This window comes from Pogona vitticeps, chromosome 1 (assembly GCF_051106095.1).
Source record: "Pogona vitticeps strain Pit_001003342236 chromosome 1, PviZW2.1, whole genome shotgun sequence".
NCBI classification, from domain to species: Eukaryota; Metazoa; Chordata; class Lepidosauria; order Squamata; family Agamidae; genus Pogona; species Pogona vitticeps.
Window position 1 is genome coordinate 230,512,277 of NC_135783.1, and position 18,324 is coordinate 230,530,600.

Consider the following 18,324-nt stretch of genomic DNA (forward strand, 5'->3'; position numbering starts at 1 on the left):
TAAATACTATGAGCTGAAGCAGCATCCTTTATCCAAACTGGTCCTTGCTCTGTTTAATTTGCACACAGCAGAAATAGATACTGAGACGCAAAAGCTCTCTGGAAGTAAAACCTTGTCTACTAATCTGAGCCATTCTGCATATTCTCTAAGATATGTATTTGATCTCTCTCTAAAAATAAATTAAATTTTACTTTAATTGAGAAGATTGGAGCATACTGCTTAAAATATGGAGGAGAAAAGCCCTTGGTTCAAGTATAATCTCAGCCATTATCTTATCACATGCTCCAGCTTTAGGTAAAAAAATGTTTCTCAACTCTGCAGCTGTGACAGAAGGGCAGTACAGTATAGACCTTTGATTGTACATTAGTCACATAGATTACCGACATAATGTGTGTATATACTTTCCCTGCTCCTTTGAGCATTTATGGAAAAGGATGATATATTAATATTTTAGAGGATAGCAAGGACACTATCTCTCTGAATTCCTTGCTGTCCAAAGGAAGAGCATGCCCAGGCCATCTGCAAATCAAGTCCTGCCAGCCTGACTGAGATCACAGGGGAGCCCGCCTGTGTCCCATGCATGGGGCTGGCCTGTTTTCATTCCAGCAGGCTTCCTGTGATTTTCAATAGCAGCGCAGGCACATCTTTCAAAAGTGCAGCTTTGCCTTACCTGCAGAGGGAGTGCTGAAGGTCAGCCTCTTTCCCAGCTGTTGAAGACACAGGAGTACTGTTACAAAATTAAAAGGCAACAAAGCCAAGATGCATGTTAGATAAACAGTATTGCTAAATATCCACTACAGTGTGGCATTTTATGTTCAGAACTGTAAACATTGACTCTGTTTCTACTTCCTTTCCATTATTATTTTTGGTATTTTTCAATTATGTAAGAACAGAGCAACATGTTATTCAATTAATAACATGCAACACAATTGTGATAATCATTTTTGTATAATTGTGACTTTACAAAATCCTTTTATTATTTTGTAGTTATGTTCTGTTATTTGCAATGCCCTTCCACAGTGTTCAATGATTTTTGGTGGTTCTATATAATGTAACCATCATTATCTTAGAACTGCAGAGCTGGAAGGGACCTGATGGATCATTGATTTTAGGCTTTGTCAAGAAGGCTCATTGGAGAATCAAACTCCCAACCTCTGGCCCCATAGCCGGATACCTAAATCACCCAGCTCTCTGTTTGAATTCTACCACTTTTGATAATGAGAGCTCTGTGGTCTTCATTATTTCTTCCCTTCTCTTTTAAACCAACACAGAATGTGACATTCTCAACTTTAAGTAGAGCAGTCACATTGAGGAAGGGGAAAGATGATCTATTGGGGCTACTATTCCCCCGGAAACAGCTATTTAATCTACCGTGGAGAAAAGACAAGTTTCATTATACTTCCTGTGTGACTGGTAGATGCAACACACCTCCACCCTTCTGCCTAAACTTCAGTTTACAAAGAGAAGCATGTTAGTGATCTGAACTTCAGGTGCCATGGGCCTGATCCAGTTAAGAATCACAGAAGGGGACAAAGCATTAAAGTTCCCAAAGCCGCTGTGGGTTTTTTTGGAGTCAAAAAGGAAATAATGTGCCTCTGTATGTGCAAACCTCCTGAAGTGAGCAAAACTGCATGTTTAGGCCTTAATGTGAGGATTTTTGGATTTTGCATTTCCTGGTGTAGTGGCCTTTAATGTAAGATGGCCCTTACCTGACTGGCATTTAAAACCTGAACAAAAATGTATTTGACATTGTTAAAGGTTTTTATTCTTTCATTGTAATGTTTATATTGGTCACTAGAGGGCAATAGTGGCTAAATAAAACCAATCTTCAATTACATTTCTCTTTCAAGTTTAAAATTCTCTAAGTATAAGGACATAATTAGTAGTGAATAATTAGTTGGACTGTGTTACTTGGCCTGAGGTGTAGATGTTTGTATTTTTAGTGGGGGACTTCTAGTGGGTGGGGAGTGTTTGGGGAATGTTATGTGTGTGCATGTGTCTGGTCTCTGGGTGTCTGTGAATTTCGTTGTATGGTATACTGTGTATATATTTACAATGACAATAAATTATCTTATTATTATTATTATTATTATTATTATTATTATTATTATTATTATTATTATTATTATTATTATTATTATTATTATTATTATTATTATTATTTGTTTTATTTTACTTTGAGCTTGCCTAAATATCCATGCTAGAAGGTAATTAAAGGACAAACCATGCCTGTTTATGAAACACTGCATATTAATAAGCAATTTGTTCTAGTTAAACCTTTGAGATTGCTTATTAGTCAAGGAAGGTGCTATAACTTTACAAATAAATGAACACAATAATCTTTGTAATATAGAATCCCCTATAGCATTGGTTCTCAACCTTGGATAACCCAGGTATTCTTGGACTGCAGTTCCCAGAAGCCTTCACCACTAGCTGTGCTGGCTGGAGTTTCTGGGAACTGCAGTCCAAGAACACCTGGGTTACTCAAGGTTGGGAACCATTGGCTTAGAGAATGAGTTCTGACATTGCTTAGTCAAGAATAACTATTTTATTAATAACTATTTTTGGTGTGGGTTGGTGCACTCTAGATTGCATGCACAGGGAACAGACTAAAATCAAACCCTGCAACTGTTAAAGCTGCCAAGGCTCCTTCTGGTATCATGAAGCAGCTTAACAAATGTGTTGCTTCAGGATATCAGCAAATCGAACACTATCTCTGTTCCTGATTAGACGTGGGGACAAATATAAAAATGAATCAGGATATTCGTGACGTATCCCTGATTCGTTAGATACTCATTGCTTAGTATTCTTGGGATCCAGAGACCCCTAATAAATACGAAGCAACGAATATAACACTTTTATATTTGTTCTTTCATTCCCTATCTGCTTATGCACCCACAGATCAGCTGTTCCTCGGGGGCATAAGCAGAGAGGATTGCTATGTCCCACATGGCATAAGAAGAGGAGGGAAGGGATCAAAGGGATCCCCCAGCCTGTGGCTGTGGGATTGCTTTGATCCCTGCTTTCCCTCCTCTTCCTATCCCCCACAGGGCATAGTAAGAAGGGGGAAAGCAGGAACCAAAAGCCATCCTGCAGCCGTGGGCTGGGGGAGGGAAAGAAAAAAAAAGACCCAATGAATGACGGATTGATTTGTTATTTGTTGGGTCACTGGGGGCCAATTTGTGGTTCATGGGTTGTCAAACTTGCTGAAGTGCCATTTTGGCGCTTCATCCCCATCTCTATTCCTGATCAAAACCATGGCTGCAAACAGTTTCTTGACTGGCATTATATACAAGTAAAATAAAATATTTTTAAAATTTAATGTAAATGATCAGGCACATCAGATGTAAAACAAAATCCACTTCCTTTGTCTCTCTGCCAAGCGTGTTCAGATTTTTTGAACTAGATAGGTCCTCAATTCTTTCATTCTATGTTCAATTGGTGATTGACCTATTATAAGTGCAAACGTTATGAAAAGACAAGCGTTTTTAGTAAATGAGGAGCATATCCTCTAAATCAGGGGCCCCCAGCTCCCAGTCCACAGACAGGTCCCGGTCCACGGCCTTGCCAGGACTGGGCCACAGAGACAAATCTCCTGCCCCCCCATGCAAAGACACATGCATGCCCCTCCCACACACAGCCCCTACCATGCACACAGGGATGCCCCTGGCCACTCCCATGCATGCACGAATTCCCCATTTGGGGACCACTGCTCTAACTCAGGTTGTGGTCAGATGGCTGGATCGCAGCAGGAAGTGTCACTTTAATGGGAGCGATCTCTCTTTAAATGATCTCCTAGGCCCTAGGGAATCATTCCAGCCCTGCCCCAAAAGTAGAAGCCCTACATCTGGACAAAAAAGATTGAGCTTTATATGGATTGGGGTCAGGTTGGAGCACATTTTCCCAGGTGTTGTATGATCACCAGGAAACAGAACACACTGAACTGGTTTACAAGCGGTCCAAACTGCAATTATTCCCCAATGTGATCACACCCTGAGTTAGTAAGATCTGATTAACATTAGTTAGGAAAATAACTGAATCACCTGAACAGAGACAAGTTACTTTTAATTTAAAGTTAAAATGAGCCCAACTATGCATCATGGAAATACCAAGATTTACTTGGAGTAAGTCCCATTCTGTTGAGCATTTCAGCCTCTAAAGTGCTCTCATATTTAACAGATGTCTTATTATGTGTGAAGTAGGTGACTAAAAGACTGCAGCTCTAATAGTTCATTTTACTTTTTCTAAGTAGCAGCCTATTTTTTTTTAGCAGAGAAGACACTGTGAGTGATGGGGAGCCATAGTGATTTGCTCATGGTAGCCTGATTAATTTTTCCTTTGAGAGTGACAATCCCTTCCACACTGAAGACAAATACAATCTGTCCCCTGTCCTGCTCCCTGACTTTTCTAGAGACCTGAACTTTAATTATTTGTAATGCATTTCTTTCTGCAGTAATTGAGGTGTATATTATGATTGAAAGTCAAGAGATAACGTCCAAGTTTGTGTCATACTGAATTTGATGTTTAAGGTGTCACTCACAATACTTTTATTATTTAGTGCATGCATATACTGTACTGCTGATAGTGCAAATAATTTCTCTAAGCGGTTTATAGAATAGCCTAAACAAATGGGTTACAAACTCATAAATGTTCTTCTCCATGGAAATTCTTAGTAAAAGGTGAAAGATTTATAGACTCTGAAGAAAAACCAGAGTACTTTTAGTTGTTTATACTACTGTTGACAGCAGACATGTAGTTTAACAAATCATTAGCTCAGAGTCTTTTAATTTATGTGCATGTATTCTTATTTGGTGCACAGAATAATAAACCTCATATACTACTGCCTTATATTACATACAAGTTAAAAACAGTTTTATAGAAATAATAAAACTGAGTATGATTTAAAGTTTCTGAATCTTCGTTTAAAGACAAAAGCAAGGAATGAAACTAAAAATTAAAGAAAAATGATTACGTGTACTGTGGCCTGCTAGAGGTTATATCACCAAAAAAAAAAAAAAAAAAAAAACCAGTTTGTTTTTAACCTGGCACACAACTTTTCGCTCGGCTGCAACAGACCAGCGCCTCGGATTACTTCCGCCATACACTGGCGAGAAAGTCATAAATACGAGGCAGGCGGAAGCGAAAACGAATTGGACCTCTCCGGACACCGAGGGACCGAGGCAAGAAGAGCAGACAGGGCCTACACGGGCTCGAAAGCCCCGCTCCCGCTACATAAAGAAACCTTCAAAATTATATCTTATTGGTGTTTCGTGTGCGTGCGCAGACTTGAAGAAAACTATTTCATAAGCAGGGGCATGCGGCGGACCTCGCCTTCTCTCTTCCCCTTCCCTCCTCTCAGGGCGCCCTTTCCCTCAACAAAGATGGCGGCGCCAGCCTCCTTGCTCTGGCGGCGGCGAAGGAGGACCGAGGTGGAGGCGGCGGCGGCGGCGGTGCGGAGGAGCGGCTAAGCTTGACCCGGAAGGGGTGGCGGCCCTGCTGCTGGTGCCGCCGCCGCCGCCGCTGCTTTTGCTGCTACCCTCGGTTCGGGTGGGCCGGGAGCTCTTGCTGGCGACGGGCGCTTGGCCGAGCGAGCCGGACGGGCTCTCCTCCTGGCGCTCCGGACCCAGCGTGAGGGAGTAAGCGGGGGTGGCGGAGCCGAAGGAGGAAGAGGAAGGACGAGCAACCCCCCTCCCGCGGGCGGATTCTGGGCAGGGAAGGTGGGGGAGGAAGGGGAAGGTTGGACGGGCTGGGAGGAGAAGCAGCCTCGACTCGCCTCCTCTGGGTCTCCGGAGGGAGCATCTCCCTTTGCACAATTTTGAGATCCTCCTTATTGGAATTGCCGCCGCCCCTTCCTCCTTTCTAACCCTCCCCACCTCTTGGCCGTTCTTTAACGCAGAGTTTCTCAACCCCCTGCATAGCCACTGGGGTTGGGGTGCCTGAGCCCCCCCCCCAAAAAAAAATACCCAACAGAGTTGCCCTTTCCTGATACTGTTAACTGAGGTTGAAGAGCCTACCGGGGGCGACTTCTGCTTGCTCTCACTTCCCCATTGCTCTTCCTTTCTGTATCAAGGAAACTCGCCCCCCCCCCCCGCAATACAGATTTAAGCTTATCCTGTCCCAAGCTTCCAATTTTTGTTTGTTTGTGGAACACAAAAGTCGGCACCGAGAGTGCTCTAGTTTTTAAGTGGGAGTGGCAGCATTCAGAGTAACAATTTAGTTTTCGAGAGGTTTCCCCATAACCGCGGTGACTTTACTGTCGCTGTGGTCTTGCACCCTCCCACCCTTGTGGGTGGGAGCTGCCCGGTATTTTCTGCCATGCAAAGTGGGGAGCCCGTGGTGGCAGCTACAACAGCCACTATGAAAGTGTCTGAAAGTGAAGGCAAGCTGGAGATCTTGCTCCCAGCCCCAAACTGCACAAGTAAAAGCAGCAGCAATAGTGGGATCAGCAGCACTGGTAGCCGAGGAGGAGGAGGAGGAGGAGGAGGAGGCGGCAGTACCAAAAGCTGGCAGTACAGGTAAGGTTCTCCGCTGGAGCCTCTTGGCACTAATTTATTTCTGTTCAGTGTGGATTGTAGCTTGTGTTTTTAAAAAAGCATTCTATTGTGGTTGTGTTGGGGGGGGTGTGAATGGTAAGCAGCTGCCTAAAACGGGCCTGAAACCTTGGGTTCTTCAGATGTTTTGGCCCACAACTTCCCCTAGCCTTGCTCATGACAAGGAAACGTGGGAGTTGTGGCCCAGGATATCTGAAAGTTCAAAGGCTTCCAACGCCTGCCTCAAAACACTGATATGGCTGGCAAGGTTTCTGATAAAATCTAGCTTTCTCTTTGAAGTAATAGACCATAGGTTCAGGTCTCAAGCTGCGAGTACTTGCTTTTTTACTTGCTTTTACTCCATAGTATTATGGAGCTCCTATTTTAGAGGCTTGATTTTATTTGAAAGATTTTCCTCTTAACCCATGTACTTCCAGAGTTATTTTGCCCTGTGGATGTTTTAAAACATACCTCGCTTGTCCCAGCTCCTGCCAACCTAGCAGTTTGAAAGCAAATAGGTACCACCATGGTGGGAAGGTAACAGCGTTCCGTGTCTAAGTTGCACTGGCCACGTGACCACGGAAACTGTCTGTGGACAAACGCTGGTTCTTTGGCTTGGAAACGGGGATGAGTACTGCCCCCTAGAGTCGGACACGACTGGACTAAATGACAAGGGAAGCCTTTACCTTTATGTTTAAAAAGCTGGCCTACAAATGATGTAATTTCTTACATCAACTCTTACTTTATGTGGGAGTGGTGGTAGTTACATTTTCTCTGGTGTCTAAGGTGGCAACACATATCTTCTCATGTTATACACCTGCTGCATGCATGAAGATTTTCATGCTGAACTTATGGGTGTCAATGGAGGGAACACGTGCTGTATGTTCCATTATGGATGGGCAAGCATATCAATACTGCATGGCCTGTCCTCGCTAAAGTGCTCAAGTAGGTCATTTGGATAGTGCCTGAATAGGGCTACAGTGAACACAGGACCATATACTTATAAATATGCTGGAGTATTTCACCAGTGCATGCCATGGACCTCTGTGTGTCACTGTAAATTGATTAATGTTGTACATATGGGAAACACAGGAATTGGCCTTTCCCACATGTATTCTCTGTTCAAGAAACATTTCACATGTTATCAAGTCTATATAAAAATAAGGTGGGCAAATGCAAAGTGTTCTCTGTGAATGCAAATTTTATACAGGCCTTATACAGGCTGTTGTAGCTGCCACCAGGAAAAATGGTGGGCTGGAGCTTTTTATGGTGTGGACACTTGGAGAGTAACCCAGGTTTGCCTCTAATATGTAAAGTAGTCAAGTGTACCTACTGTTCAGCCTTGACATATCTTGAGGCCTTGCCAGTATTTACACACCATGCTACTCTTTTATGACAGAAAAGTAATTTGTATTTTGAATTCATAAATGAAGTGTCACAGAAAATTGGGTTTCCTTTTAAAACCATGCCCCCCTGTGTTTGTGAAGACCCTATGATTGAATCCCACAGTTCTTCTGCCCCTCTATTAGGCAGAAATTCATAATAGAATCATGCTATGCTGTGGCTAGATAGCTTGGTGGTTTAGGTGTTTGACTGTGGAGCCAGAGGTTGGGAGTTTAATTCCCCCACTGTGCTTCCAAGGAGAAGAACCAGCCTGTGTGTCTTTTGGCAGGCTGAACAGGCCCAGGGTGCCTCCAGGAGAAGAGAGTAATAAGCCACTTCTGAGTATTCTCTACCTGGAAAAGGTCACCATACATGGTGACACATGATGATGATAATGATGATTTGGTGGTGGTGTAGATCACTTGGTGTACCTAAAAATGTGAGTGCCTTAAATGCTTTGCAATTGTATACAGTACTATTGTTTTCAGCTCTACGCTGAGAGGCACTTAAGTAGATTTGCTTCTGAACATTTCTGGTAGCTGTGCTGAATAGCTATTTTGTTTCATCGGAATATTACTATTTATCCTGTTCCTTGACCTAAGGAAAGGAAATTTTATACATGTGGCAATGCAAGGACTTTGTTGCCTAATTTTTAACTCTCATGCTGTTTTGACTTATATACCTCCCCATAGTGCCGAAGCACTCTCTGGGTAGTTCACAACATAATTATACAAGGAACATTTTACCTCCTCATTTTACTGACCCTGGAAACATGGAAGGCTGAGTCAGCCTTGAGACGGTTACCTGAATCTGTCAGGATCGCACTCAGGTCATGAGCAAAGGCTTGATTGCAGTACTTCTGTTTAAGCACTGCATTATGGGACTCAATGTGTTCCACCCAAACACCCGAAGATGGAAAGAACAGGTAGAATAAAAGTAAAATAAAGTAATATTAAGGAATGTTGGTTTCTCTGAACAGGGCCAGCCCATGGACAACAAGAGCACATAATTTCTGCTTTGCTGTTTTCAAGTTAATTGAAAAACAGTATGGGAAGGGATTTTGTCCAGATATATTGTCTTGGACCAAAAAAAAAAGCATGCCAGTGGCTAAAGTTAATAGATATGTTGGAATATTATTTTTGTTTGTAGAAAAAAGAAACAATGTATAAAGCAAATGCTAGAAATTTGGGGAGATTGGTTATAATCCTTCAGGTGACTATGATCAGAATCCTATTGGCAATACATCTATGCATAAGTGAAGCTGCATAGCAGTGAATTGATCTTAATTAATGAGGTGCTAGTTGTATTCCTAGTCAATCACCCAACCATACAACTACTACATAACCAGCAAGATGCTTGGTATCTCATTAATTAGCAAGTTTGCTGTTGGAACTTCTGCATTGTATTTATACACAAGTGAATTTCTGCTCTGGCCAATATCTTAGGATGTGATTAGAGATGGGCACACACCACTGGTTTGGCAATTTGATACAATTCTTTTCCTGGCTGAACCGCTAATCTGTGGTTCAGTGCCCCACCCCCTCCAGTGGGCACCCACTCAGCAGCAGTGCCTGCCCTGCCTCCTCCAGCTGTTGCCTCTGAGTGGATGCCTGCCGAAGGGGACAGGGTGCTGAATCTCAGATCAACTGTTTGGCTGGGAAACGGGGTGTGCCGGACTGGCAGCTTGTGCCAATCTATAGATGTGATTACAGAGGGTTGCAGTTTGGACTGCTTGTGAGTGGTCTGTGCAGTCTATTTCAGGGCAGTCACATGGCATACAGGAAATATGCCCCAGCCCAACCTGATTCATTTTGTTGTTCTTTCAACTTATATCTTTAAAGCACTCTCTGGGTGGTTTACAGCATAATTATGTAAGGAACACTTGGCCCTCCAATGAGCTGGGTGTTCATTTTACTGACCCCAGAAAAACGGAAGGCTGAGTCAACCTTGAGCCGGCTACCTGAATCTGTCAGGATCATACTCGGGTCGTAAGCAGAGGCTTGACTGCAGTACTTCAGTTTAACCATTGTGCCAGGTATGAGCTTTTAATTTTGGGGGCCAGGCTGGAGCATTTTTCTGGCAAACCGAAGGATAACTTTAAGGGAAATTGCTCCTGTTAAAGTGACCCCTTTTGGTCTGATTAGGTGTATGCCTTTGCAGCTATCTGATAGGACCCTAAGAATGCCTTCATTCTCAGTCTAGTTCTGTGTGAATGTTGCAACAAAATATGGCTCTGCGGGATAAAATGCCCCATCCTAGTGCATGAGGGTTAACAGAATTCTATTATGTACTGACAGAGAATGTCTGGTCCAATGTGCAACCTTAAGCATTCAAGCTTGACTATAATTTGAGGAGGATTTGATTCTGCTGAAATGGATGAAACTAAAACAGCTAAGATCATTATTTATCAATAGCTTAATAATGTGTATAAGCCAATCAATATGAGAAATCCCATAGATTGATTTCCAAGTCATAAGGGTTATACACATGAAAGACTGCAGTTTTATGTACAATTATTAACAGGCGTCACTAAATTTACTGAAAAGTAATTCTTAATAAAAACAAAATATCCAAAATGCGAAAGGTAAATGATTTATCTTTGACATCTTCTCGTTTCCTTTAGTGGCACCAGATATATGGTTATTGCATATACCTTTTTCAGGTACAGGTGGAAGAATATGTACATCTGGTAAAATAGTGCTGGGCTATTGTTTTATCCCAGATAAGTTGGTTTGCAGTACTCTCTTTCAGACTCTCTTTCTAATGTTACATTACAGCTCCTGAAATTTAATTTCTTCATTATCCATATATTTCATGTGTCCCTTGCACAAAATTGTGTTCCAGATAGCTCACAATGTATCAAATCAACAACAGTGTAATAGCAGAAAGGCATAATAGAAGTGATAATAATATCGCATAATAACAGTAGCAATATACAGCTATTGTTTATCTGTCCATGTGAAGCAGGAGGAAAAGAATAACTTCTCCCTATTCCATTATGGTTCTCTGTGCATGGAAAGTGACAGTCTGAATAGGAGATAGTCTGCTGCATAAAGAGGTTTCAGTGTGGGTGTTTCCTGTAGTGTAGGGTGGCTCCACAAGTAGAGGAGACTTTTCTTTTCAGACAGTTGTTCTCACACAGTAAGAACGATGTCAGAAAGAGCAGAGATAGACCATTTCCCTTCCTGAACATTCAGATTGAGCATTTTCTGAATGTTCAGATTAAGTCTAAATAAGGTATCGACAAGTAAACATGTAATGACTCTTGAAGAAAACAATGCACTAAACTGACCTAATCCAGCATTTTAGAACAATGTATAAGGGTGAATAAAACCGAATGCAACATAAACTTTTATTGAGTAGGACAAAGGGTGCCCTTTCAACAAAGGTAATATGGGACTTTGCTAACTAGTTGGTAGCCGCAGCAGCACCTTTTTCAGTCATTTATCGAACTTAAGAGAGAAGGCTTGCCAGTGCTCTTCCAATCCTGATTTGAAAGCTATTTTCAGCAGTACTCAGGCTTTGAGAGTATTGGGATAGAGCTAGCCAGATGGAAAACACTCAGCCCTTTCATGATAGTCTCTTCCCTCTGCCTGGCGTACTTGTTCTTAAAATTGGTAGATTCTTTTATGAGTGTGAGTTACTAAATGAATTCAGGAACTTCATCCCTGATAAGCTGAAATTGGTGATACCCAGTTTGACATGATTCAGAATAATCCTATGTCTTAATATTACGTGGACAAATGGTCTGTCCCTTTCGGCCTCTAATGGGGTGCAAGGAGTGAATCAAATGCATTTTGAATGAATTTGAAATAATTGTTATCATGTTTTGTCTGAACCTGGGATTTTTGTTAGCTTCAGCTGTGATTTGCAGAAACCACATGTTTATTTTGGCTTGTTTTTTAAAAAATGTGATTAACTTTAAATTAACTATACTGTAGTTTGTACTGTTTTTTGTTTTTTGCAAAATAATAAACTGAAACCACTTTAAAATAGTAGGAAATGTTTCTGATCTTTGGACTGTGGAAGAGAAGTGCATGATGCTCAGTATGATGCATATGCTAAATGTGGGTTTAGCGTAATGTCTGAATATTTGCATTTCTCCATGTAGCCAGTCTTAAACTAATTTAGGTATATATCTTACATATGACTTCAACAGGAAAAATGAATGTGATGTTGTGGATAGAGAGTGCTGTCAAGGGTCCCTTGTTCTGGGGGCACCCTTGGACTGTAGCGTTCCCAAGACCACACAAGCTGGCGTTTCTCCCTGGAAGGCTCAGTGGGGAATCAAACTCCCAACTTCTGGCTCTCCAGCTAGATTCCTAAACATCTGAGCTATTCAGCCAGCCTTTTTAATGTTACACTTCCCAAAATGTTGTGAGAACACATTGTAAAGACTTTTTGTTGCCCTGAACTAGTTGAAGAGTAGAATAAAAAAATTAGTGAAACATTCTGTATTTTAAAATAATATAAACTTTCTGGTCGTTAAGTAACTAAAGTAGAAAGTGCCCAAATCTAGAAAAATTATTACAAATGGAGAAACAGATACATGTAGTAAGAGTTCCTTAAGCAATACAACAATTTGGTTCAGCCAAAATGGTTGCAAATTGCTGTTTTCTACAAAACTGGAGTGGGCATCATGCAATCCCTTCTGCAGCCCCTGCTGAATTTGCTGCATCCAATGACAAACACAGCGCCTTTCACAATGTGAACAACACATGCTCAAACTACAGTGGTGCCTCACTTTACGATTGCCCCGCATTATGACAAAACCCCATTACGACGATCTTTTTACGATCGCAATTGCGATCGCAAAACGATGGTCTAAATGGGGTTTTTCCGCTTTGCAATGATCGGGTCTCTGCTTCAGGAACTGATTCTTCGCAAAACGACAATTTTAAAACAGCTGATCGGTGGTTTCAAAATGGCTGCCGCGTAAACAAAATGGCTCCCCGCTGTTTTCGGGGACAGATGCCTCGCAAGACAGGCAGCGAAAACAGCTCACCTATGGAGGATCTTCGTTGGACGGTGAGTTTTGACCCCATTTTTTTTCCTTTACGATGTTTTCGCTTAGCGGCGATTTTCCTGGAACGGATTATCGCTGGTTAAGCAAGGCACCACTGTACTTGTTTTGCTTTTGTTTTTTTTGTGTGTGTGGCTTGCAGTTACTAGAAGTAACCAAGTGTGCAAATCAACTTTGAAAACTAGATGTGTTCACATGTGTGTGCTTCATTGAGAAAGGACAACACACTGATTTAACTACTGTGGCAGAATTGTGTTTGTATGTGTGTTGCCTTATGGCACAGTGGTTAAACTGCTGTACTAGAGCCAAAACTCTGCTCACAACCTGGGTTCAATCCCAGGTAGCTGGCTCGAGGTTCACTCAGACTTCCATCCTTCCAAGGCTGGTAAAATAAGTACTCAAAGCTCACTGGGAGGAAGGGCAATGTGTAGCCTGCATAATTGAATTTTAAACCGACCAGAGAGTGCTTTAAGCACACCTCTGGTTTTAATAGGGCAGCAGTACAGCCCCTGGATGTTGCCCATCCCACTACAGAAAAATGGTTTGTGCTACGTTATCTGCTTTAAATAACCTAGAAGTCTAGGGTTTGCTGTTACAGTACTTAATTCTGAATTCCTTGACAGAACATCAAGATGAGGCATGGGCAAAGTGTGTTACGCAAGGCCCCAGTGTGACCCCCAACATCTCTGAGCTCCCCCCCCATCAGCGCCATATGCAACCTCATTTTTTAAGATTAGGAAGGCCCTTTATGCTTGAACTCTTTAAGGTTTGCATGCTGGTGCTAATATATCCAAAGTGGCACCAACTGTGCATAACATATGCCAGGAATCTGTTGTTTCTAGAGCACTCTCTGGCCTGTTCATAATTATGGGAGGAACAACTTGCCCCCCCAGTGAGTTGGTTGCTCATTTTGCCTACCTTGGAGCCTGAGTCAACCTGGAGCTGGCTACCTGAACCAGCAGTCAAGCCTCTAATCACGACATGAATTCAATCTTGGGCTCAGGTAGCTAGCTCAAGGTTAACTCAACCTTCAGTCACTTTGAGGTTGAGAAATTGAGTACCCACCTTGCTTGGGGGTGGGGGCAATGTTTAGGCTGCATAATTAAATTGTAAACTGCCCAGAGGGAGCTGTGAGCATTATGAGACAGTATATAACAACACACTTTGCTTTGAACCTGTCATGATCAAACTAGTGAGCAGAGGCTTGACTGCAGTACTGTAGTTTAACCGCTCCGGCACAGGGCTAGCTATATTATAGCTACACAAGTGTTCAGCAATATATTACGTTCTTAGGAGCAGAAAAGCATTCTATAAGGCAAATCAAAAGATAGGTATGTCCCAAAGAAAAAAATTGTAGCTATGAAACTCGGCTTTGAATCAGCATCAAATTTGGCATTAAATTAATACATTAAATTTGGCATGGTTGTAGCAGGAAGTCTGGTGTTGCTGTGTGCCAAATTTGGGAACATTTTAGGGTAGTTAAAGGGTTTTTGAGTTGTGAATTTTTAAAAAGTAACTCTGTTTTACCCCCTTAAAGACACAAGAGACCATAAATCTACAGTTGATAGAAAAAAGATTAAATACATTGATAGGACAAAATTTGCATATCTGAAAAAGAACACATCAATTTTACCAACTTTTGTTTTGTTCAGAATGATTGAACCATTCATGGCTCCGAATTAAGCTGTTTAATTAGTGCTTTTTACAGCCTGAGCTGTTTTGAACTTTGCTCTCTTCCTTGTAACTTTCACGTTCTAAACTAAGCTATTTACATTCTGACCAATTATAATGTGTGTGAAGCAAGGTTCCCGCTAAGCCATGTACATGTGCAATTCCACCTTCCTCTGTGCAGCTTTCTTCCTCCTCTGTGCAGTGATTGTGCTCAACCCCTTTGGTTCCAGTCATGACAGAACCCTGCATGGGGGGTGAAGCCGCGCACACAGGGATGAAGTTGTACATTCGAGAGGCGGAGCATCGCCCAGCAGGGCTGGAAATTAGAAGGTACAGTGGTGCCTCGCTTAACAATGAAAATTGGTTCCCAAAAAATCACTGTTAAGTGATTTCATCGCTAAGCGAAACACGGTTTCCCATAGAAATGCATTGAAAACCGGATAATCGGTTCCAATGGGAATGGATTGCCGTCCTTAAGCGAAAATCACCATAGGAAACATTGCTAAGCGAAACACGGTTCCCCAATTGAAATGCATTGAAACCTATTGAATGCATCTCAATGGGGGAAAAATTACAACAAATTTAAAAAGAGTCGGAACAAAGTCAAATTAGTTTAAACAAAGGGTTTATTAAGTGTACTTATTATTTCAAACATTTTTTAAACATTTTAAACATTTAAAAAACAGCCAACATGAGGCTGTCAAAACCATCGTTAAGCGAAACAGGGGGACCCAAACTGTCATCGCTATGCGAAACATGGTCCCAAACATTGCTATGCGAAAATCGCCCATAGGAACCATTGTTAAACAGAGCGCAAGATCGCTCTGAAAAAGTCATCGCTAAGCGATTTCATCGTTAAACGAAGCAATCGCTAAGCGAGGCACCACTGTATGTTGGTCTGATGTCCGTCAGGCAGCTTTATATGGAAGAGGTTGTCTGTCATTTTTAACCCTGCCTTCAGTATGAAAGAAAGCATTTAACTCCTTCCTAGGCACATTTTAGCTCCTGCCTCTGAAAATATTTATAAAACTATTTTTAAAAATAGATAATTATATTCAGCATGTTATTCATTTAAGCTGTGAAATTACTGTGTGTTTTTTTCTTTTGTGGCTGGGGAATGATCTCAAAGCTTGTTTTATCTGGTTTACTCATGAGTTTACAGATTCAGATGAGTTCATATGAATTTTATGTCATCCTCCCTAAACTACTGTCAGCTCGTAAATCCCATTTGCACCCACACACTACACCACAGAAATCGTGTGTCCTTCAAGCATGCGGTTTTGTAGTGGCACACAAATATGGAGATCATGCATGGATTCACATAGATCCATGTGATTTTTCTGCAGTCTCATCCCAAAACCACTGTCCAGTCATTGGTCCCATCTCTGCCCACACACTAAAACACAGAAATTGTGGGTCCCTAAGCGCATGGCTTTGCAGTGGCGCAAAAGCACCAATCCGAGGCATGGACCCTCATGGATCCATGTTATTTTTACATAGGATGATCCCCAAACTACTATCAAATAATAGGGCCCATCTCGTCCCACAGCCTATAAAACAGAAATCATGGATCCCCCAGCACATGACTTTGCAGTGGTGCAAAAACATGAATCTGATGCACAGATCCTCATTAATTTACATGATTTTTATATAGGATCATGACTAAACTACTGTCCAATCAAAAGCCCCATCTCTGCTCGCACACTAAAACACAGAAATTGTGGGTCTTTCAATGCGTGGCTTTCCAGTTGCAAAAAAACATAGATCTGAAGCACAGATCCTCATAGATCCACATGATTTTTCTGCATGATCATCCCCAAACTACTGTCCAATCAAATGGACCAACAATGCTCACAAACTACAAGACAGAAATCATGGGTCCCCCAGGACATGGTTTTGCAGTGGGGCAAAATGCCAATCAAGGGCAGAGATGCCCATGGATCAACATGATTTCTATGCACAATCATCCCCAAACCACTGTCCAGTTATAGGCCCTGTTTGTGGCCATAGATTACAACACAGAAATCAAGGGTCCTCCAGCACATTGCTTTGCAGTGGTACAAAAACATAAATACGGCATATGGATCCTTACGGTTTTTATGCAGGATCATTCTGAAATCACTGAACAATGATCAGCCTCATCTGTGCCTGCAGACTGCACCACAGAAATCATGGGTTCTTCAGTGCATGGCTTTAGAGTAGAGCAAAAATATCCATCGAAAGCCACGGATCCCCATGGATCCACTTGATTCTTAGGTAGGATAATCCCCAACCACTGTCCAGTAATAAGACTCATCTCTGCCCACAGACCACCAAACATAAATCATGGGTCCCCAGTGCATAGCCTTGCAGTGGTGCAAAACACCTATAGATCCACATGATTTTTACTCATGATCATCCCCAAACCACTGAACAACCATAGGCCCATTTTGTGTCCATAGATTATAACACACAAATCATGGGTCCCTGAGCTCATGGCTTTGCAATAGTGCAAAATACTTATGAATCCAGATGGTTTTATGCAGGTTAACTGATGACATTGGTGGTGGTAATGAGGCTGGGTGGCTACACACTGAGGCTTGAGAGAAGAGCCTTCTGGATGATCTTTAAAAGCATATGGAGTTGGTGTTATCAGCACACTAGTGGTGCCAGACCACAAAATTCTGGACAGCCTCTTCCATTTTTTCATGTATATGTTCATATTTTCATGTATGGGGAATCATGGTAACCTGAGACATTCCACCAGGCTAAGGTGTTGAACAGGAGCCCTCCAGCACCACTGCCATTCACAAAGTGACACCACACAAGGGAAAATCTTGCTTTTTTTGAGTGGTTTCTAGTTAATATTAACCATGCCCACCAGCAGGAGGAGCCAAATATGAGTGATCTGCCACATGCATTGGTACATTGCTCATGCACAACAAACCCAGATTCTCAGCAGTTCTGCTTCAGTGTTATGTCCTAACACAATCATCACCGAATTTGTATTGTGCCACAAAACAAGACAAGAATCAAGGTATTGTGGCATCTTTAAAACTAAATAGATTTCATTTCAATGTAAACATCCACAGATTACAGTGTACTTTCTCAGACTTGTGAATGTTAGTCTTAAAGAGGGTACAATCATTTTGTAGTAAAATCTGCAACAGGCTAACTTGGCTGCCTCCTTGAAAACTGAGTTTTGCTACCTTTAAAAAAAAAATCTAGTTTGTGGGAAAGAGTCTAAATTATTTCACGCATGAATCAGGAATTTTAATATATCTGTGAAGATTCTCAGTAGAGATGGGGGTATTTGTATGCAAATATGAATATCCCATCACAGGTGTAAATAACAAGGATCTTGCCCCATGGGGCTGGACTGTCCACTCATGATTTCACTGCTGACACGAGCTCGTCGGACCTTCCTGTCGTGTTGTTATCCGCAGTTGATTACTCAGTCTTGGCAGGAGGCGGGATGACCAGTGGCTAATCCATTGTGGAAAACAGCATGATAGGAAGCCTTTGTGGAGCCGGTGGCAGCAGCAAAATTGTGAGTGGACAGTCTGGGCCCATGGGGCTGGACACTCGTTATTTCCACAAGTGTGGGAATATTCGTATACGAATACCCCCATCTCTAATTCTCAGTTATCCAGGTGAGGTTATCTGGAAGTTGAGTCATGGCAACTGAACCTCTTTCTTCTTAGATTGAAACATTTCACTGCTCATCCAAGTAGCTTC

The 18,324-nt window shown here is 41.9% G+C and overlaps 1 protein-coding gene and 1 non-coding gene across 4 annotated transcripts in view; one reads left to right on the top strand and one right to left on the bottom strand.

Moving 5' to 3' along the window:
- The first annotated feature begins 4,057 nt into the window (after positions 1-4,057).
- Positions 4,058-18,324, top strand: part of OSBPL11 (oxysterol binding protein like 11) — a 68,510-nt gene continuing 54,243 nt past the window's right edge. For 2 of the 3 annotated variants that reach the window (XM_072984933.2, XM_072984938.2), the window contains exon 1: positions 5,719-6,515. In XM_072984933.2, coding sequence (XP_072841034.2) covers positions 6,316-6,515 — 200 coding nt within the window. In that variant the 5' untranslated portion in view covers positions 5,719-6,315. Of the gene's footprint in view, positions 4,125-5,718; positions 6,516-18,324 lie in introns of those variants that run through there. The other variant, XM_072984945.2, reaches the window with a different exon arrangement.
- On the bottom strand, positions 4,603-4,717 carry LOC140703605 (U5 spliceosomal RNA). The gene has a single exon (XR_012082912.1). It is a non-coding gene; the product is annotated as a U5 spliceosomal RNA (small nuclear RNA).